At 33.4% G+C, this 22,690-nt stretch overlaps 2 protein-coding genes across 8 annotated transcripts in view; both read right to left on the minus strand.

Moving 5' to 3' along the window:
• Positions 1-2,563: 2,563 nt before the first annotated feature.
• On the minus strand, positions 2,564-18,389 carry Trap1 (TNF receptor associated protein 1). Of its 7 annotated transcripts, none has more exons than XR_013880742.1 (24): positions 18,253-18,389; positions 17,438-17,524; positions 17,014-17,086; positions 16,551-16,607; positions 15,871-15,957; positions 14,165-14,251; positions 13,817-13,897; positions 13,374-13,526; positions 12,757-12,826; positions 11,893-12,008; positions 10,644-10,726; positions 9,984-10,039; positions 9,518-9,631; positions 8,952-9,072; positions 8,506-8,625; positions 7,870-7,936; positions 6,841-6,920; positions 6,419-6,533; positions 5,945-6,019; positions 4,897-5,010; positions 4,505-4,588; positions 4,110-4,191; positions 2,993-3,745; positions 2,564-2,716 (listed from the first exon to the last, which is right to left on the minus strand). XR_013880742.1 is itself a non-coding variant. In XM_080164536.1 (24 exons), exons 1-24 carry the CDS (start codon positions 18,297-18,299, stop codon positions 3,600-3,602), a joined length of 2,115 nt encoding a protein of 704 aa, XP_080020662.1. In that variant the 5' UTR covers positions 18,300-18,389; the 3' UTR covers positions 2,564-3,599. The 7 variants fall into 7 exon arrangements, 4 of the variants coding, with proteins under 4 accessions (XP_080020662.1, XP_080020661.1, XP_080020660.1 ...); XR_013880741.1 differs by having other exon boundaries at positions 2,966-3,745; XR_013880740.1 differs by having other exon boundaries at positions 2,952-3,745.
• A 787-nt stretch (positions 18,390-19,176) lies between these two features.
• The window catches only part of Ranbp21 (exportin-5-like protein Ranbp21), a 33,151-nt gene continuing 29,637 nt past the window's right edge, over positions 19,177-22,690 (minus strand). Inside the window, exons 33-36 of the mRNA XM_080164533.1 lie at positions 21,256-21,381; positions 20,601-20,792; positions 19,594-20,255; positions 19,177-19,376 (exon numbers count right to left, since the gene is read on the minus strand). Coding sequence (XP_080020659.1) covers positions 20,175-20,255; positions 20,601-20,792; positions 21,256-21,381 — 399 coding nt within the window. The 3' untranslated portion in view covers positions 19,177-19,376; positions 19,594-20,174. The remainder of the gene's footprint in view (positions 19,377-19,593; positions 20,256-20,600; positions 20,793-21,255; positions 21,382-22,690) is intronic.

The raw sequence follows: 22,690 nt of genomic DNA on the forward strand, positions 1-22,690 counted from the left end.
TTCTCTTAAATGGAGAACTCAATCGGTTCAGTGGTAAAAACATTACTATAGTAGGATGTTAAAATTTGAAAATATAAATTTCCAGCATAGAAAAAAAACTCCTCCCTTAATTTCAATTTATTTAATAAGTAGGGGGGGGGGGGGGGTATCAGTGCTCGACAAGCATTTTGTATGAAAGCACCAATGCAACTGACAACTATACCACATAAGCTTATTTATTGACGATATCAGCAAAAACTTAAATTTTGTCATTCCTTGAAAACAATAAATGTATGGACTTACATACTCAAATGGTCCTAGGACAAACATCGGAGTGGACACTTAACACAACCTAATCTATTTTAAACCATCTTACAGGTTTTTTCAATACCATACCACTGCGGGGGGCTTTTTTGTATATTCATATCTCATTCTTAACTTAACCTGTATAGAAATTAACCTAACAGTTTAGATACTCCTGCGTTTGTCCAATCTGACGTTTGTCACTCCTACGTTTGTCCTGGAACCTTTGAATTTATTAGATTATATATCCCTTTATTCCTTAAAATTGTATACATATTTGAAATTATGCTTACATATATAAGTTAGCTAGTACAATATAGTATTATTATTTCACTTCATATGATATATACATTAACAAATATTAACTTTTAATTTTATTCAGATTTTTATAACATTTTTATATTTCACCATTTTTTTTAAAATATTAAATCTTAATATGATTTTAATTCACTGTTTTCTTATAGATTTTTACAATTTTTAAATCTTCACTAGATTCTAACTTTTAGATTCTGATATTAAATGATCTTCCATTCAAGATGCTCAGATTTATACTATTTCATCTATATATAGACATTATACTCACTCATATACCCACACACACACAGACACACACACACATGTATAGAGTCATCTAAAGTAAAATGAGTGTGAGAAAGATAGTGAGAGAGAAAGAGAGAGATGGTTGTATGTATAGATAGATAGTATAATAGAAATCAGGGATATAAAGGGATAAAACAATGGCCGATAAATTGATGTACATCCCCAATGATGATGCACTAAATTACCCCTTTTGTAGATTACAACTTGTGGTTGAAACTTTTGGACACTCAGCTTTATAAACTAACCATTCAAAATTCAATAAAAGTCCTCAAAGTTGAAAAGACAACGAATAAGTAAACGTTAATATGAAACTTTGTGGACTAGTTTAATAAAAAGCCCAATGCCCCCTCCCTCCCTAAATAGAAATAGATAGATAGAGTATACACTTGGACAAATTTTGAGGATATATTTAAAGAGATGGGTTACTCATATCCTTTTCTCCCTCTCTTTCTTTCTTACTGTACCATAACCCAAGTAAGTCTCCGCTGAAAATCTTTCAATCTTCGGAAACCATCTTCTCTTCCCCCCCCCCCTCCCTCTCCTCTTTTCTAAGTCTCTGAACCATGTTTCCGGCAAAATATCCCCCCCCCCCCATTCCCCTAGAAATGAGCGGCCGGTTTCTCCGAGAGGTTTGGGACGGGCCGCTCAAAAGAGTGTTTCATTAGAACCGCACAGATTTCAGAACATTACAAATTGTAAAATAATTTGTTTAATTTTCATAAAAGCATTTACAGTTAGATTTTTAAAAAAATAGAATTAAAATTTGTTTTTCTCTTTTTCTCGTTTTATGATTTATTTTTTAACTTTCTTATTAGTGTTTTGAGTTTTTAACAATGTCATTTGTTTTCATTTGCGAATTTGATTGAACACTGCTCAAAAGTTACGTGCCTACTTTGCAACTAGAATGAAAACGACCAAGCTAATATTGCTTGATTCACTTCTTCAAGAGAAAAAATGATTGTTAAATCGAAATAAATCTTCATGTCTTAGAATAGTGTATTATTTTCAGAATATGTTGAAAAAACATACTAACTTTAAAATACTAAGATCTAAGGAAAGAATTATTGCAAATGATCAAAAAGTAAAATGATTTCACAAAATTGTTCTCTTTGTTAAAAATTCTAATTAACCGCCATGAAACTAAAAGTTACATAAACATGGAAAATAAATAGTAATTATCATAAGTAGATTACGGTGTATCGGTCTACTCTGATACCTTGCCCAATAAGTTATTAGTTATTTTTCGCATCGTATTATAAACAGCTTTCAGCTGATATAGAATGTACAATTATAAGATTAAAAACCGTTTGTTTAGCCCCGAGGTGCCGAAGGCACGGGCTAAAGAGGTAATGGGAATTCCTGCTTAAATCCATCACGGGACCAGTATTTATATTCCCTGAAGAGTAGAGTCCAATCAGTTCAGTTGTTACCGAGGTCTTAAGTTTCAGACAGACAGACATCGTTCTACTTTGAATTGGACATTAAAATGAGGAGACATTTTTAATTTTCTAGAAGTTTGCACCTCCCTGACAAAACCTTAATGATATTATTTCCTGAAGGGTTTAACATTAGTAAATTGGTTTAGCAGATTATCTTGAAAATCACGAAACTTCAATGCCATAATGACAAACGGACAACTTAAGTTGTAAAGTAGCTTCACTAATATTAAACAAAACACAACTAATAAGTAAATTTATTTAAAAATTTAAATTCAACTCGCTGTATATTATATTTTATAATTATTAAAGAAGGTATAAAATTAAATTACTTTTAAGGTACTATTGGACAAAAGAATAATACCTATTCTAAATTTTACTTAGTCCTAAAATTTTGGCTCCAACGCAAGCTTTTTTTTTATGTATGTAGCGAAGGATCTCGCTAACCGCTAAACCGATATGGTTCTCCTTTACAGTGAGACTTTTAATATGCTCTGAGGTGGTTTCAGACTATTTTTCTTCACTTTGAATATAGAGCTCCCAGATGCTAGGAACGCAGACGCTGGTTTTAAATAATTGGCTTATTTATTATAATTCATTGATACAAGTTTTGGCGTGAATATACCTATCTACCCAATAAATATTACATTGGTGCCAAAAATTTAAAAACATACAAGACAATAGTTTTTAGGACGTTATTCTTTTTGTTTGCACTGAGCGTAAGGTGGAAACATTCTTATTTAATAATGTAAAGTATGTGGTCATTAACTAAGGCGGAAGAAATGTTTGGACCTATAAAATTTCCTAAAAATCATAATTGCAATTAACCAGAAATCATTAAAAGTAAAGGGATAGTTGAATGAAGTGCATTAAACGATTTTGAATGCAAGTATAAGTTATAAAATACCTTTTAATATATATTTTTGTATTACAATAAATAGCAAACAACTTGGCACCCCTAAATTAGATCATCATGATGTTTTTGTGAAAACAAGACAGCTATTTAAGTTGGATATATCATAAGAATTTTATTTTCAAGTCGTGATTTTTCAAACTACTTGGTGGAAAATTGAAATTCTTTCAAATATACATATACCCTATAGATTCACCAAATTCAAGTTAAATGCATTTCGTGCAACAACCCCTTTAATCAAAATTTTTAAGCCCAAATCACAAATTTAAAAAAACAACAAATAATAAGTAAAATATATTAGAATACCCGAATTGGCAGATTTTTCTTGATGAAATGTGAGTTGGGCTATAAACTAAAGAATTAATCAGTTATTCTTTCTTTGTATCATCAGCGTTCTTATCAGAAGAAGGAGCAGGATCAATAATAGTCTCTTTAGCCTCTTTCTTGATATCCAGCAACATTTCAATAAGGTTGTTAATATTGCTTAACATAGATCTAGGATCCTCTACCAAACCTAAATAATAAAAATATTAGCTGGAATCATATTAAAGTATATGTATGTATAGTTATACCTAACCCATACATAAGTATGTGTATTTATTAACTAGTAAGTAATAGTTACTTCTCGTATCGTATTATAAACGGCTTTCCGCGGATATAGAATGTACAATTATAAGATTAAAACTAGTTTTTTTAGCCCCGTGGTGCCGAAGGCACCGGCTAAAAAAACTGGTTTTAATCTTATGATTGTACATTTCTATATTCGTAGAAAACTGGATATAATACGATGCTAGACATAGTTTTTTCGTATGGATGAGAACCGGTTCCTATCCACCGGATTCGAATGAATACGAGAAATAGTATTATCAATATTCAACCTGCAGCGACCATTGCATTTCCAAAAAGTTGTTCAGTAAGCGCCATTGCAAGCTGGGGTTTACTCTGTTTCAGTTCAGCAATCTAGAAAGGAATTATGCATTTAAGATGAGTGGGTCAGCTGTTAAATTTAAAAAAAAAAAGGGAAAATAGACCTACCTATGTACTAATGTTATGCAAAATATTGTAACGCAATTAGGGTTCTAGATTCTATTTTTGCATTGATTACGAGATAGGTAGGGGGGCCGCCGGGGGCTTCTCACACAAGATTAGACCAAGAAAGAGTATATGAAGAAGGAAATTTAATGTTACTTGGAATTCTCAGGTAGTAAATCAAATACAACATTTTTAACTCACGAATTTAAAAAAATAGTTATAAATAGTTATATTTATCTACCTTTTTAATAAGAGGATGTGATGGGTTAATCTCGAACTGTGGCTGCAAAATTGTATACCGTTGCTCTTCAGAAAAATTCTGACCCTAAAATAATATGTTTTGTGATACTTTGCTTACAATACTTAAATAAAAATAACAGAATGTCTGTATGTGAATTGTCTGTTTGTAGCTTAAGTCTCGTTAACCGCAGGACCTACTGGATTCTTCTTTACAGTGAAGCTTTTTTAGTTCCAGAGAAAGTTTATATTTTGGGGGAGGGATCCTCCTCCACCCACCCCCCCAACAGTGGAATCGACCTGGATAACCTGCACTTTTCCCCTTTTTTTGAAGCTAAGATAAAAGGTTTCTTTATAAATATAAAAATGTTTTAAAATAATTTTGCATTTGTCTACCTGTGTTTTGATGAAATGTCTGGCAGCTGCCATTTCTTCTACAGTAACTGCGCAGGGATGTGTCTCCAGCTTGCCAGTTGTCCGCACTTTTGCTACCTTTTGTCCCAGGGTCAACTAGAAACGTTTCAATTAATAGCAAGGACGTTTTTTTCTATTTAATGTAATGATATCATATTATAAATAAATTATCAAACAAACAAGAAATATAAAGAGTCTGTATAAAGCAAGTCTCCTTTTTGAAGTTTTTTCCAAGAGAAATGAATCCCCCCTATCCGTCAATTTAATTTGTTAATATGGACCTCAATTTTTGGCCAGTTCGTTCATCCAGAAGAAGAGGACGGGATGGAGTAAAGAGGGTGTAGTCATTGTGGTTAAGGAGGGTGTCATTATTTTAGCCAGCTGCGAGCATCACTTTATCAAAGTACATGAAAATCTGGTGCAAGATCTAAATAAGGGGGGGGGGGGGGGGGTTTAATGCAACCATCTCGTAATCAATGTATAAATGGCACTTAGAATTCGAATTTCGATCTGAAATTTTGCATGAGTAATCCTTGGTAGGTCTATTTTCCCTAAATCGAACAAAAAGTTGGAAAAATAACGGCTAACAGCTGGCGGCTCAGCAGTTTAGCCATTTTTTGGGCTATTTTCAATGCAAATCATCACGAAACCTATCTCCACATAATACTATTTTCTGCTCCAAATGTTTTCAAATGGTTCAAGCCGCTAGTTGCTGGTACTAGAAATCTGAAAATGTTGTTTTTGTATCATTTTACATGATTTAAAGCAAAAATATGTTTCAAAAAGTTGATTCCTACGTAATTTATGACAGATTTGCCCAAAAAATAGCCAAAAAACGGCTAACCGGCTGAGCCGTTAGCCGTTACTTTTTCAACTTTTTGTTCGATTTAGGGAAAATAGACCTACCAAGGATTACTCATGCAGAATTTTAGATCGAAATTCGAATTCTAAGTGCCATTTATACATTGATTACGAGATGTTTGTATTAAACCCCCCCCCCCCCCTTATATAACGATTTTTTTAATCTTACCTTCATCCAATCAGAAAGCTCGCTTTGGTCCCCAACAGGCAAGGAACCCTCAGTATCCACGATCTCGTCACTATCCTGAATATAAAGTTATTAGGTGCTTTCATAGATAGATAGTGGATATCTCGCTTTGGTCCCCAACACTATCTCATCACTATCCTGGATATAAAGTCATTAGTCTAGGGAGTGAGAGGACATTGCGCTGTTTATTACACTAGTCCCCAAAGTTTAATAATAACAATTTCTTATTCGTTGGCTAAACAACTATGGTTCATTCAAGTTGACGGTCCAAACATTTATTCCACTAATTGTAACGTACTTAAGTACAATAGAGGTGGATCATTATTGGGGATGTACAAAAATTTATCGGCCATTGTCTTATCCCTTTAGATCCCTGGTTAAAATGTGTATGTTTATCTAAAGCATAAGATCTCAATAAAGGACGGCGGTTTCAGTTTTTCAGAGAAGCTTTCCTACCTGTCTCATTTCCTTCTCAACGCTGGTCAGTTTCTTCTTGTCAAACTCTTGCAGTTGCATCAGTACGAGTTCATCATACGACTCGTAACAGAACAACACATCCAGATTTCTTTTCCTAAAAAAACACACACATTCGTAACTGACTTTGATGTACGGACGTACGTTGATAATTTGTACAAAATAAAAAAAGTGTATTATTCTGAGAATCACTTATTTGTAACTGACTATGACGTACGTACTATTTCAAAACACTCACACAACGCTCTGAAGTTCCTATTTCTCAAAATGTCCTATCAAAAGATGGATAAATCAACTAAAAAATATCTAGTTTGCTTTCAGCTTCTTCGCATGCCAAAAGTCATCTTTATAAATGCATTACTTGAATGACAATGCTGTAGTGGAAATTGAAAAAAATTATATACCTTAAGCTCTCATAGTAGGGACTGCTTTCAGCCAGTTGTCTGCTGGGGGCGGACAGGTAGAAAATATCTCGTTGTCCAGCCTAAATAGATACAATCAGTGGCGTGCACAGGTTTTTTTCTTATTTGGATACCCCCATTTTGGCTGTATTAGGGGGATGTACAATACATTGTAGAAGATCCTTATAATATGGGGTGCAAAGGGATAGACACCTAGAGAGGGGAAGTATATTCAAATCCATCCCCATTAATTTTTGCCTAGTGATGTTTAGTGTATACTATAATACAGTATTCATACACCCACTTACACCCCCCTTTTGCAGATCTTTTTTGTGTTTCATTAAACACGTTGTTTAGGTCTAAAACACAATAATAAATAGGGAGTTACCTACTAACCTAACAATAAGGGATCTAACATAAAAATAAAACAAAGGGAGAGATAGGTTTCGGGTAAAATCCGTAAAGGTGTGTGTTTTAAAGCTTAAGAATAGTAATATAACGATAATATTCACTAAATATGTGTATTTCTTATTGAAAAGACCTATGCCTAGACAATTTTTTTTTTTAAAGTTAACATAAAGGGGGGAGGCGGATGTGCCACTTTTTGAAACCAAAACCAAAAGTCAACAAAGGAACTCAACTAAAAAAAGAGTTACAGGTCTGAGATTTTGCATGGCAGTTGCTTTATAGGGGTACAATATGGAACTGTGAAGAAACGGCGGCGAAACCGCCGAAAACCGGCGTTTCTCGCCGATTTTTTTTGCCTTTTCTCGGCGGTTTTCGGCGGTTGCGCCGCCGTTACTTTACAGTTCCTTATTGTACCCCTATTAAGCAACTGCCATGCAAAATCTCAGACCTGTAACTCTTTTTTTAGTTGAGTTCCTTTGACTTTTAGTTTTGGTTTCAAAAAGTGGCACATCCGCCTCCCCCCTTTATATCGTTCTACTACTGTTTTTCACTTATAACACATAACTTTTACCTACGGATTTTACTCGAAACCTATCTCTTTCTTTAAGTAACTTTTTAACTAACCTTCATTTGATCACAGTATTCTGGGAGGGACAGAGTTTCTCCTGATGGCATCGAGGAACATTCAAATCTAGAGATATATTTTATAATACTTTATTTGATCATAATATTCTGGGAGGGACAGAGTTTCTCCTGCTGGCAACGAGGAACATTCAAACCTAGAGATATATATTACTCAGAGACGTCCAAGCTTTTTATTTTAGGGGTGTAAAATGAACCCGTTTCAAAGGTTTTAGAGGGGTAAAATTTTTTCTTTTGAGGGGGTAAAATGAGAGGTTTTAAAGTTTGAGTGGGGTAAACTAAACATCCCGCAACCTCACTTTTGGGCGTCTATGATTTTACTATATTTTCAAATTTTCCTAGTTAAAGAAACACAAATGACATATACATGAGCCATCTACGTTTATAAATACATTAGGACATCCAAAAGCTTTCCATTATTGTCCTTCCTTATTTTCTCAATGGTAGTAACAAAATAGACAGACATACAGACATATTTATATGGCAACTGCTCTGACTTTAAATCAAACCTTAATAACATCCCCTTTGGGGAAGTAACTATATACAGTAAACGACATACGAACATACATATATTCTTGTTATGGAATAGCTACATTACTAGAAGTAAAATGTACATACCTTAAAAGCTTGCCAATCTCCTCTTTCTCTAGCTTCTCAGTGGAGGTGACAATACCCTCCTTCAGGAAGAAACTATAATCTTTGTAGAATTCCATAAAGGACTTGTGCTCCTTGCGAGATCTAAACACAAAATTAGGTTCTTGATAAGGATCATAGGACAAACGCATGAGTGACAAACGTCAAATTCGACACTTAACCTAAGTTATTTTAAACCATCTTATTGGTTTTTCAAATACCCAACCCTTCGGGGGCTTATTTGTATCTTCATATCTTAACCTAAACCAAACTGTATAGAAATATTTAATTAAGGCCTAAGCTAAGAAAATTGGTTTTAATTTGATTTTCATTTTAATATTTGTGGAAAATGATTTTTGAGTATAGCTGAGAACCGGTTCTAATACAGCGGAAATTAATCGGCTTCAAAGCCATGCTGGAAATTGTTTTACCTTTCTTGCAAGTATCTGAGAATTCTGTTGGTGAGGACAGTTCTTAGTTTACGAATGAGAGAGCTGTCTTGTAACAACTCTCTGCTCAAATTCAGAGGGATATCTTCGGAATCAACAACACCTTAACATCAGTTATATTCAGAGATAAGACAATGTATGATAAATTTTATTATGTGCTGCACAAAATAATCCTTCTGTAGATTAAAGGGTGTCTTATTTTCGTGTATTTTCCGTAAAGTTGTGTGTTACCGTTTAGTCAACTGCGCTTATTAAGTCAAACTGTTTGTAATTATAATCAAATGTATATTTATGAAACCAGGATTATGAAACTTTGGGAGCTAGTGTAATTAACAGCCCACAAAGCATGAATACATGTTAATGTTTTGCGATTTTCTTTTTTAAAAACGGCCAAGTGGCCATTTGGTGGCTTAGAAGATCAAAGCCTCTAGACATATGTACAAAAAGAACAATATTATATTACCTAACTAGTTAAAAAAAACTATCCTTCTCGAAATGAAAGAAAAAAGATTACTGTCCTTTCACTAACAAGAGCCTTCTTTTTTTACCTTTAATGAAGCGCAGCCACTTTGGCAGCAGGTTTTCCGCCCGGCTCTTGATCAGAACTTTCCTGCAGTACAGTGACACTCCAGATTCGGCATCTCTGCTTGTCTCAAACATACCTGAAAAGCACAGTATTTACTTATAACTGTCAAAGGCTTGTATATAGCCACAATGAGTGTACTGTGTAGTCTTAAATTTTCATTTTTACACTAAGCACTAACAATATTATTGGATGTTTACATCGGAGGATTTTTTTCACTTAAAATTTTTCTCTCAATGTTTTTTAAATTTTTGAAAAAAACATTGTAAAAATTGAAAACCTAATGATTATGGGAATCGCTAATTAATCTTCCTAGTGCGTGTAAGCATTGAAAAAAAATATTAAACCCTAATCTTAATTGATATAACTACTTAATAAATGGACCTAAAAAAGAGTCACTAATTTGAAGAAAAAAAAAACTATTTTGTGACCTGGTCTTGACTCTGGGATGTACAGCAATGCTCTGATATCCATAGGAGCGTCAGTTCTAAATATAAAGAAATTTTATTATTAATGAGTTAAAAGTTAGATCAGAGATCTTAAGGGATAAAACAATTGAAGAAAAATTAATGTACATCCTTAATATATATAAACAGTATACACTCCTTTGTATAAAACTGATAGTTGCGCCAATCTACATATTTTTATTTTTAGAATACAAGAATAGAAGATTCCCTCCATCAATCAAGATCTTATATGGCTGATGTAAATAATGACGAAGAAGAGTTGACTGCCAAGATATATTTTAAAGAAGACTTAAATAAAGATCATGACTAAATTGGCAGTAGATCTAGCATTAATGTTATTACAAATGTATATATGATGATGTATGCCTGATCTCTAACTGGCTGATGTATTTCAGAGTGGATCAAGCCTAGAATACCACGAAGGTGAGCCACACTTCTTTATATTGAAAAGTTTAAACTTATCAATCAAGATTTAATTTAAATGACCGAAGTTTTTAAGCCAAGGAATGAGAGAATATGTTACAAAACTTAGGTCAAGGTGCCATATTATTGTTAACGTTGCAGTAAGGGTTTCTTTCCGAACGCCATGTAATTAAATGGTTGGTTGGCTGTAGGATGTTTGACCTGTAATGAAGCTTGAATCTTGGTTTATCAAATGCATTTGAAATATATCTGTAAAATTCATCGTGCATATCCTCTGTAACTTCCTAAAAGAACAAGATATTTTTTAAAACTAAAGCATAGTTTTCCTAGCTTGATAAATTAATTATCTATAATACAAAGTAAAACGATTTCTGTCTGTCTGTTTGTATCAAAGGATCTCGCTAACCGCTGAACCGATCGGGTTCTCCTTAACAAGGTAGCTTTTCATAGGTCCCGGTAAGATTTATAACTACAGTGTGTTTTTTTTATGAGAACTTTTTTGAAAGCAATTTTACCCCACTTATAGTTATCAGAATTTAATGATTAATGGCTTTTTTTCTTTGTTTTTTAAGGCAATTAATAGAACAACAAAAAAATATTTCAGTTTTTATTTAAAAAGTAGAGTAAAATCTAAATTTCAAAACTTAGGTGTCAACATATAAAAATGGTTATAGCGCATTTTTCTTAAAAAAATGGATTTTCTGTAGTCGACTTTGGGGGGCCAGTACTCCCTCCCTGGTTGAGATATGACCTTCAAATTTTGATATGTTCTAGTACATGTCCCTAATCAGGGGCGTCCAAGCTTTTTATTTGGGGGGGGGGGGGTGGGCGGGGGGTAATTCGGTTTTTTTTTTTTTTTGGGGGGGGGGTAAAATGGCGCGAATGGGTAAATTTTAAATGGGGGGGTAAAATGAAAAAAATTTTGGGCACCCCCAAATTGGTTTTTTTTGGTGGGGGGGGGTAATCGCCCCATTACCCCCCCCCCCCCCCCCTTGGACGTCTATGTCCCTAATAGTATCTGTATACATTTTTAGCTCTATATCTCAACTTTGAAGTGTTTAGCAGCCATTCTTGCAAAAGGTTGATTATTTGAGCATAAGAAAAATGCGCTAAAACCATTTTTAGATGTTGACACCTAAGTTTTGAATTTTAGATTTTACTGTACTTTTTAAATAAAAACTGAAATATTTTTTTGTTGTTCTATTAATTGCCTTAAAAAACGAAGAAAATAAGCCATTAATCATTAAATTCTGATAACTTTAAGTGGGGTAAAATTGCTTTCAAAAAAGTTCTCATAAAAAAAACACACTGTATATTGGGGGGAGGGGAACACCATCCTCTCAAAAAATATCGCCCCAAGAAAAAAATTACCCCGTAAAAAAAAAAAAAATTTAAACTAAAAAGAAAAGTTTTTTTTTGGCCTTTTTACTACATTATCAGAACTATTTACCTTAGGATCCATCAGCCAGACAGGTTTCAGTGAGTTGGTGACAGTGCCGTTTAGGTTGACCGCGGAACCGACAAAATTTGAATATTTCTTGATAACATCTCTGACAAGTGTTTCATCTATATTTTAAGCATCCTCTTAAGAATGAATAATATCATTGGACTTTAAATTAAACTGGTACCCAAAGTTTTATGAACTCACTGTCTCATTCTTTAGCTAAAAAACTTGGGGCTTGATTTGTTCCAAATTGTTGGGCAATTAATTCAATTTAAGAGTATTTGCTGAAAGACCTTGAAATCCAGATTAATCCAGCAAATATGGAGGAAATTTTTAAGGGAGAGTTAATACAATACAGAAAACAATAAAATAAGAAAAAAGTTCCAAGAAAAAAGTATTCATTTGAAAATTATATTACCAGCACATCAGACTGACGTAACCATTCTGTAATTAATAACTAGAAAAATCTCCATGGAATCCATTTAACCCATAGCCCCATAACCCAAAATTTAATTGGATTCTTAGATTTTTTATTAAACAAATATCACAATAAAGTTTTTATCTATAAAATGATATTTTCTGGAGAGAAAAAAATTGTTAAAACCAGCCACATCATAACAAATTAAGTTTATTGATACTTGTCTGCAATGTTCAAAATTAACAAACGAGTGCGCTAGTACCCAAAGTCAGTCAGAAACTGCTAAATTCTTGCACATTCCCTTTAAGCAAGTACCCAAAGTCTGAGACTCCTAAAATTGAATATTCGATCCATTGTCCCCTCCCTTACTCCCTTAAAGCTTTGTCTATATTGAAATATAAATAAGTATGATATATCATTATATGTAATCAAACAACTAAAAGGGTGCTTTCCTGCAAACTCCATATCCTCTGGTTTCAGATGTACAATTATCTTGGTACCAATATCAGCGTTATCAACCTCCTTAATATCACAAAAATAATTAGGTGTCTTATAACAATACCTTTAAAACCTACAAATGAAATAGGAAGGAATCGAATATCTTTATATTTCATGGATACTTAAATGACAGTACTTTCATCGATCTGTCTATCCAGTATCCATATAAACCATCCATGTAACTGTGAAAAGCTCCTCTATAAAGGAAGCAGTTCAGCGGTTAGCGAGATCCTTAGGTGAAAACAGACACATAGACAAATGAATTTATTGTTACTTGAATCTTATACCAGATTATCATGTACTCTAATAAAGTGAAACTTGTAGCTAGATAAAATAACGACTCCGGCCCCCCCGCCCCCATCAACTCCCTTTATCCAATTCCCTTCCCTCTACTGGATGAACGAACTGACCGATAAGTAATGTTAGAAACCTAAATCAACGACAATTTTTCCACAGTCATAATTTATATGTATATTCTAAACAAATTCGTAAACGTCCAGTTACTTTTATATAAGTAGGATATTATCTTCAGCTATCATATCTATCTATCTGTCTGTCTGTCTATATGTACCTGGATTGTATATTTGCCGCTGCCATCAGACTGCCAGAGGAATCCCTGGCTGCCAGGCTGGCTGGACCTGCTGAAAACCTCAATCTTGTTGGCGACCATAAATGCTGAGTAGAAGCCAACACCAAACTGACCAATGATGTCTTTAGCTTCAATCTAAAAATTAAACGTTTAGAGGTTTAAGGGGTAACAACCCAACTCCCCCCCCCCCCCCAAAGCATTTTGTACACTAAGCAATATAAAATGTCCGTATGTCTGACTAATACTTAGCTTACATTACAGTCTACGCATTTCATTTTATTCAGATTATCTTTTTGTAAACACAACCCAACATAAATATAGTAACTTAATATAAAAAAAAATTCTATTTTCTACTGTATTATAATTCGTTGTTATTTATTCAGATACCAATGAACTATTATAAATATTTAAAAAAGATTACTTACATTTTTAGATTCTTTAACACTCTGCATAAAAGATTTAGATCCGGACCTGGCAATTGTTCCCAGATTTGAAATGAGCTCTTCCTAAAATTAAAAAAAGATTTGAAAACACAATTTTGGTATAAATTGATGTATTTATGTTTACTTTGGTGAGAAGATAATCTAATATTTTTGTTGTTGTATTAAATGCCCTTAACTTAATTTTAGGCGTCATTTGATAAAAAACGAAAATTATACCAATTCAGATATGTTAAAACTTCTTTAAGTTTTTGGAGCATTAATATTAAAATTAAACATAGATGTAACATGTTTCAGATCAATTGGACGACTCTATCATAAATAAAACCCTACCTGAGTCATACCGATGCCATTATCTTGTATGGTTAATGTTTTAGACACCTTGTCTGTTGTTATGGTGATAAGTGGTTCTCTATCACCCTAAATATACAAGATTTATAGGACACCTGCCATATCAAGTCAAGGATTGTACTGTATTGTTAATGTTTTAGACACCTTATCTGTTGTTATAGTGATAAGTGGTTCTCTGTCACCCTAAATATACAAGATTTATAGGACACCTGCCATATCAAGTCAAGGATTGTACTGTATTGTTAATGTTTTAGACACCTTATCTGTTGTTATAGTGATAAGTGGTTCTCTGTCACCCTAAATATACAAGATTTATAGGACACCTGCCATATCAAGTCAAGGATTGTACTGTATTGTTAATGTTTTAGACACCTTATCTGTTGTTATAGTGATAAGTGGTTCTCTGTCACCCTAAATATACAAGATTTATAGGACACCTGCCATATCAAGTCAAGGATTGTACTGTATTGTTAATGTTTTAGACACCTTATCTGTTGTTATAGTGATAAGTGGTTCTCTGTCACCCTAAATATACAAGATTTATAGGACACCTGCCATATCAAGTCAAGGATTGTACTGTATTGTTAATGTTTTAGACACCTTATCTGTTGTTATAGTGATAAGTGGTTCTCTGTCACCCTAAATATACAAGATTTATAGGACACCTGCCATATCAAGTCAAGGATTGTACTGTATTGTTAATGTTTTAGACACCTTATCTGTTGTTATAGTGATAAGTGGTTCTCTGTCACCCTAAATATACAAGATTTATAGGACACCTGCCATATCAAGTCAAGGATTGTACTGTATTGTTAATGTTTTAGACACCTTGACTGTTGTTATAGTAATTAGGGGTTCTCCGACACCCTAAATATACAAGATTTATAGGACACCTGCCATAATCAGTCAAGGATTATACTGTATACAATAATCAATGCAGGACACCTGCCATACTTAGTCAAGGATTTTTTTTTTATTTTATAGGGGCGCCGTGGCTCAGTGGTAACACACTAAACTACGGTGGTGAGAGTTCGATTTCAATTCTCCGTGTGTTGACTCGAATTTCTCATTCGCAATAATAATCACGCAACTTCCCCTGGTTGTGTTAGAAAGGGATTATTGGGTAAGTTTGGATACTTAATAGTCACGTACATAATATCAGTACTACCCTTATCCCAAGCTCCTCTGAGGAGAGCGTCATTCATTACGGTGACTTAAATTGGGACACCTGCCATACTCGGCGAGGGTGAGGTAATAATGAGTAGCTCTCATGAGACAGCGGGTCAAGTCATAATGTGCTTGAACGTGGAGCTTGATAGCCCTAGTGGCTAGACAAAAGTGTCTCGGGCTACTCCATGACTACTTAGGCCCAAACCCTAAGAAACTATGGCTAATCAATCAATCAAGTCAAGGATTTTACTAAATGAATGTTAAAAACTTGACTCATTTTTTAAAATATTGTACATATGGAAACAGAAAGTTAATCCGTAAATAAGGATTTTGTAAAAACAAGTTGATTTTTCAAAAAATCATCTGAAGCATCTAATCCTAAAACAAAGTAAAATAAAAATACTTCAAGACCTCGGCTTATTTGTATCCTCAATTCCTAACCTTAAAAACCATCGAATCCTGTCAAATAAATTGTTTGTTAATTGCAAATAAGGAAAAATAAATAAAAAATTAATTACCATATCTAATTTTTCTCCAGTCATGGAGAGGTATCTAAATTTTTCTATGGCATCTGAGGCGTTAGATATCAACTCACGGATGAAAACCTAAAATATTTACTGTATTATTAGGTACCTAGGTTGATCAATGTCTGGGTCCCTCCGTGAAACTTAAAATCTCTGAAACGGTAATTTCCCGAGGAAAAAAATTGAATTGTTCTGTGCAGGTTTTAGGCTCTTTTTACGAAGAGTAACCCTTTCATAAACCTTGCGAAATGGGGGTATCAGTCATTTTAGTATTATGATCAATGATCATCCGAAATGTCATGAAATTGAAACAGGTTCATCAGAATCATTAATCATAAATAAGAATATAGCCTAAGAACATGCAATTAAGAATCGGTTGTCTGATAAGCCATGAATCTTCTAAAAAAAAACACTATAAAAATCTTTCTCGTATTCATTTGAATCCGGTGGAAAGGAACCGGTTTTCATGAATACGAAAAAACTATGTCTAGCATCGTATTATATCCAGTTTTCTACGAATATAGAAATGTACAATCATAAAATTAAAACTAGTTTTTTTAGCCGGTGCCTTCGGCACCACGGGGCTAAAAAAACTAGTTTTAATCTTATAATTGTACATTCTATATCCGCGGAAAGCCGTTTATAATACGATACGAGAAATAACTATTCTATACCTCTTTCTCAGAATATAGAGATTTAGCGACAATATCCAATAACATTCTCGTTTCTGCCTAAACAACAATAATAAAAAACTCAGAGCAATAGACAAACAAATGAAATATTAACTATTATTCCAGGGATCTAAAGATATAAGACTTTTGGCGATAAACTAATGAACATCCCTAATGATTATACACAAAATTACCCTTTCAGTAAAATACAATTATTAGTTGAAACGTTAGGACACTCAACTTGATAAACCAACTAAGCAAAATTCAAAATCCCCAAATTGTCAAGGAACAATTAAGAAAACGTTTTTATAAATCTTTGGGGACTTAAAAACAGCCCAATGTCCCTCCCTCCCAGTATTATTCACTTGTGATGAAAATTAAAGGTACATACCTAATCATTTTGGAGTTTATATACCCTTCAGGGTGAAATAGTTATTTTTTTTCAAATGTTAAATTTATTTCTTACTTGGAATTCATGTTCAACAGGTTGACTTTTAGAGGCTGGCTGGGAACAATAAGCACGGCTATTTAACAATATTCTAGAACAACGACACATGTGTATCAAGCAATCAAGACTTTAACGAATCCGCTAGCTGTCCAAGCTTATAGCGTTTTGGTTTGTGCATGAACTGTTCTAATAACACGTAAAGTAGGTACGTTCATCATTACGTCTATATTCTGCAGGGGCCGTGATTTAGCAAATCAGTTCAATTTGAAATTGCTGAAAATTTGGATATTTTGTGGCGTAAAACTTGTTATGTGATAGTCCTGATCTCTTGTCCCTGATAAACTAAGCTACTGACATATGACAACATAAGGTCTAACATAGGGACATACTGACAAGTACATGAAGTTTTTTTTCGAGTGATTGCGCTACTAAAAAAACTTACCTATACTGTGGAGTTAATGGTGTCTCAACATTAAATTTATGAGCTGAACTGCTGATTAGGGGCAAAACTCTTTTGCACGGGCTAGATCTAAAATATGTAAACAAAAATTTGTTTTAAATTGCAAGCTTAATACCTAGCTTTGTTCAGCTTAATTATAATCATTAGAATCACGATCTTCAATCTCCTGGTTTTCGAATATCGTATCCTTTAATGCTTTATTTATCTGTTGAAATATTACAATTATTAAGTGTTAGCAAGTATAGCCACTGCCACTGCCAGGCATCTGGGGGACAGGATACGTAGGCTAAGGAAAGATGTTATAAAACAGATGAACGATGCTCTTCAGTAGGTAATTGAGTTAGGTCCATTCTTCTAGACATCCGTAATGAAATTATCTTTTACTTAATTTAATTGGTATTGAAATTATAAACTCGGCATTATGAATCTGGGTACAAATAAGAAAACATAGCAGCTTTATTAATTATTAAACCGGAAAGTCCGTTTGAAAATGACTTTTTAGCTACATTTTTATGATAAAATTATCCTTTACTGTTTTTTTTAAATTGAATAATAGGACGACGATTAGGCACAATTCTTCTTAATTTCAGTCTCGGGAAGTTTTATTATGCATCCTGTATTAAAGTAGTTTTGAGATATGTTGTATATGTATGTTCACGAAATTTTTAGACTTCTTAATATAATTAGTGCTTGCGTTTTTACTTTATATTTGTCAATGTTCGTTTGTCAGTCCGATTTGTTGTTATAAGTCGATATTTGCTAGAGTTGGTAAACAATGAAATATAATGCAAACTAACCTAACTGCAGCAACTTTAGACAAGCCAATAGCTAACCGTCCAGCCATTTTTAGTTTTAACCTGCAAAAAATTACAAAAAAAATAACACAATAAGAAAGGTCTTAAAAATATAGGTATTATTATTCATTTTTCCCCTGTGATTAACTTAATTAGAAATTATTGATCTGTATTCATTGTAGATTCAAATAAAAATCTATTTTTAAGATGGCCATTTCTTACAATTATTATTGTCATTTTAATCATGGATCTTAAGGGATACGACAATGGGCTATAAATTAAAGTACAACTCTAATTATGATAAACAACTTTTTTTTTCTTCTCTTGATTAAAAGTAATACCTAGTTTATATGTTTCAACACTGCCATGCTAGTAAGTTTTTACCAAATAATCAAGATGTAAAAAAAGTCCTCATTTTTTAAAGTCAACGAATTAAAGAACGTGTTAATAATTTTTCTAAAGTTCCTTTATATCTTACCGTCCAACGTCCCCTTCTTGACTGTTTTTTTTTTGCCAAACTTAAAGTTTTATCAAAGATTGATAAAAATGCCTTTTTTCTTACAAAGATCTAAATATCATGCTTAATTTTTTTTATAAATATCAAAAGATCACAGATTTACAAAAAGAGGACATGTCATTGCGAAAATTTTAGTTAGGCTACTGCATGCAGGGGTGTATATTCTGCACAATATTTATTTATTTTCCCCTGCTGCAAAAATTTTCCCCCCCTACAAGTTTTTTTTCCCAGCAGGGAAGAGGAAAAATATTTTTAGAACTCTGTATTTTTTTCATATTATCCCCCCTCCCATATATTCTTTAAGTTTTTTTTCAACAAGGAGGGGAGAAAAATGGAAAAAAATGTTCAGTTCTCATAATTTAACATTTTTTTCCGCCCAACCACATATTTTTTATTTCCCCCCCTCCTACAGCAGGGTCAATTATGCAGAATATACACCGCTGTTATGTAACTAAAATGATCTTCAAATGAAAAGTCCTCTTTACATAAAAAAATGTTAGGGATCACAGCAATTATAATTTAGAGATTTAAATCTTATTCTTACATTATAATTTATTCTATTTTGCTAGGTGCATTATAAAAGCCTCTAAAGGTATACAAAGCTTGAAAACTATTAGGTTTAGTTAATGAGATTCCAGGACAAACGCAGGAGTAACAAACGTCGGAATGGACAAACGCAGAAGTGTCTAAAACATAATTTTAATTATTTCTACATAGGTTAGGATATGAAAATACTAAAAAGCCCCCCCCCCCCCCCGTAGTGGTTAGGAATTAAAAAACCTTGAAGATGGTTTATAATAGGTTAGGTTAGGAATATCCACTTCGACGTTTGTCACTTCTGTCTTTGTCCTAGGACCTTTAATGATACTATTACTGCTATTTACAGGAAACTTTATGTATCCATTCATTTATATATTAGGTAGTAGAGATTTCTTCAGTAAAAGCACGTTTCATAGCTAACAATATATCACACTTGAAAAGTTTTTGGTAGATTTTTTCTAATTTTTTTTTACATATCATTATCCTTTTTGTTTAATTTAAGATACATTTTCAATGCTAATATACCACAGTTTTACTCCCACAAAGTAAGAAAAAGTATAAAAATAATGAATATTTACAATGGTTGATTGATGATTCAATTTATTTTATAACATTACAAAACAATTTGTTTGTTAAGTCATTAATTAAGGACTTTCACAGGTTAAATGATGGCCTAATAAGCTGCAGCTGTATTAGTTAAATAGCTGGACAAGACCGGTTTCCTCGCAGATTCTGTTTCAGTTTAGGTGGACAAGGCCGGTTTCCTCTACAGTTCTGTATTAGTTAACAGTTAGACAATGTCGGTTTCTCAGCAGTAGCTTTATTAAATGAACAGCTGTAGAAGGCCGGTTTCCCAACCACAGCTATATTAGTTGAAGAGCTGGACAAGTCCAGTTTCCTCTCCAGTTCTGTCTGTCTGCTCGTCAAGGCTGGCAGTTTTAGGTCTCACCTATACAAATATATTTTTATAGCAACATGTTTTCTTCATTTATCGTTTTATGTAAAAATGCTGTATTCATTATCTCTAAAGAAATTTCATGGGATATAAGAGACGGAGAAAAAAATCTGATAAACAAAATAGGTTTTCAAGTTGAAAGAGTTTTTTCTCTAGAGGCTCCCTAGGTGCCAGGGATCTAAAGGGATAAAACAATTGCCGATAAATTGATGTACATCCCCAATAATAATACCAACGAATAAGAGATAATTATTATAAAATTTAGAAGACTAGTGTAATAAACAGCCCATTGTCCCCTCACTCTCTGATTAGGTGCACTGCTTCTAGAAATAAATTTACCTTTGCTGGAACCAGGGATGGCAGATTCTTGATGACAATTTCCTTCTTGAACAACTTGGCCACATCCTTGCCAATGAGCTCACTGATTAGCTTCTTGAACATGTCCTTCTTGGCCTTCTCACCGAAGCTGGTTGCTGTGCACAAAATCTTGTTGTCAAACTTGATCAGATCTTCCTGGTTGATTCCTGGTACCTGGATAGAATGATTTTCTCAGTATAGCGTTATTTTAATGTAAGCTTTTCTTATCGCAGCTATTTGATTTCTTATATGAACGTAAGCCCGTCCTAAATGTATCATTAGTACCGGTTTGATTTACAGTGCAATGCCCCTTCCATACCTGATTACTAAAGACTTTACTTCAATGATTCATTGATCTAAACTGATAAACATCAATCTACTTCTGTCTGTATGTAATAAGGAATCGAGAAATAAACAAATGCACATCCAAAATGGTGATAAACAAAATAACCCCTTCTGTAGATTTCAATTAATTAGTGGTTGAAAACTTAATGAACCAACAAAATTCAGGAAAAGTCCCCAAAATTGTTAAGCCAACAAACAAGAATACTATACTTTACAATAAAACTTTGGGGACTAGTGCAATATACAGCCCTTAGTCCCCTATCTTCCTGGTATGTTGTAGTAATGCATCTACCTGTTGAAAAACGATGACAATGTCAGGAAAACAAGGACGGAAAGCTTCATAGCAGAGGAGAGCGAGATGTGTGAGAGCAATATTGTTCGCCTCGTGCATACCCATCTCTTGAAATGCAGATAAAATCTGAAAATAAAAACAATATTGCAGGGATCTACAGGGATAAGGCAATGGCCGATAAATTGATGTACTCCCCAATTATGATACACAAAATTACCCCCTCACTATGTGCCCAGCCAATACAAAAACTCCAAGATCCCCAAAAATGCATTTTTGAATATTGACCAATTTTAAAGTTTTAGGTTAATCTTTGTCATATTTGAGAAGGATTCCCAAAGCTAGAGGTGAAAATATCAATTACTTATAATTTTACAGCTTTGAGAAGTAGCCTACCTAGATATTTAGGATTATGTAAACAAGACTGACTATTGAAATTACATTTTATATGCAAACTTTAAATTATTGTCAAACTACCAAAAATTGAGCTACAGTAATATGTTATACCTTTTTTGAAAGCTTATTGAATATACTATACGATTTTAAATTAGTTTTTATACTTTTACTTATAAAACTTATGAAATATTTGATGTCAAAGCATTCCCCCTTAAAGAATCAAGAATCATAATATTTTGTAAAGATACTCTCAACTTCAAATAGTTTGATCTTTTTTCAGCTAACGATGCCGCATATCAGACCTTTACACATGTTTAACCAAGGCACTCAGTGAATGAATCCTGTTGGTTTCAATGGCGGCATCGTTAGCTGAAATTTTTTTTTCGCAGTTTTGTAGGAGCGGTCGGACCCATTTTATAGCAATTTTTACACAAAAAAGACAAATTAAAATATTTGTTTTTACAAATCATTTATCGTGATATTTATAGTTCTCGATGCAATTTTTTGATACAATCCCTTATTCTTATTGCTTAAAGTCTTGAAAGGATATCCTCCCCCCCCCCCCCCACCACCCCCAGAGTATGGGGGGAGGCCCCCCATGCACACGCCTAGGAATATTCCTTTAAGCTATGTAATCGAACCTGTTGCTTCTAATCAATTACCATTCTTTTCAAATCAAATAATAATATCTTAAATGTTTTAATTTGATAAAACTAAAACCTATTCCACTCCATATGCACGCCCTAAGAATTAAAAGAGTTAAGCAAACTTGTAAAGAAACTAAAAGATTTAAGCAAATTTGTTAATAAATGTATGAAGGCCTAGAGATCTAAAGGGATAAGAGAATGGCAGATAAATTGATGTACATTACTAATAATGATACACAAACTTACCCATCTGTAGATTACAATTATTGGTTTAAAAGTTATGACACTCAACTTAATAAACAAACAAGAAAATGTTATTATAAAACTTTGGGGACTAGAGTGATAAACAGCCCAATGTCCCCTTCCTTCCTGATAAAGGCCCTATTGCAGACAAC

The sequence above is a fragment of the Acartia tonsa genome, chromosome 6 (genome assembly GCF_053477335.1).
Source record: "Acartia tonsa isolate MP-2025a chromosome 6, ASM5347733v1, whole genome shotgun sequence".
NCBI classification, from domain to species: Eukaryota; Metazoa; Arthropoda; class Copepoda; order Calanoida; family Acartiidae; genus Acartia; species Acartia tonsa.

What these genes read in the sequence shown, in the direction of transcription:
- Trap1 (XM_080164534.1), bottom strand. Translation starts at nt 18,299, where the DNA reads ATGGCTGGACGGTTAGCTATTGGCTTGTCTAAAGTTGCTGCAGTTAG. An exon ending in ATGGCATCGGTATGACTCAG is followed by an intron (nt 13,898 to 14,164) that starts GTAGGGTTTTAT and finishes TTTTAATTTTAG; the next exon opens with GAAGAGCTCATTTCAAATCT. An exon ending in CACATCCTCTTATTAAAAAG is followed by an intron (nt 4,192 to 4,504) that starts GTAGATAAATAT and finishes ATTCCTTTCTAG; the next exon opens with ATTGCTGAACTGAAACAGAG.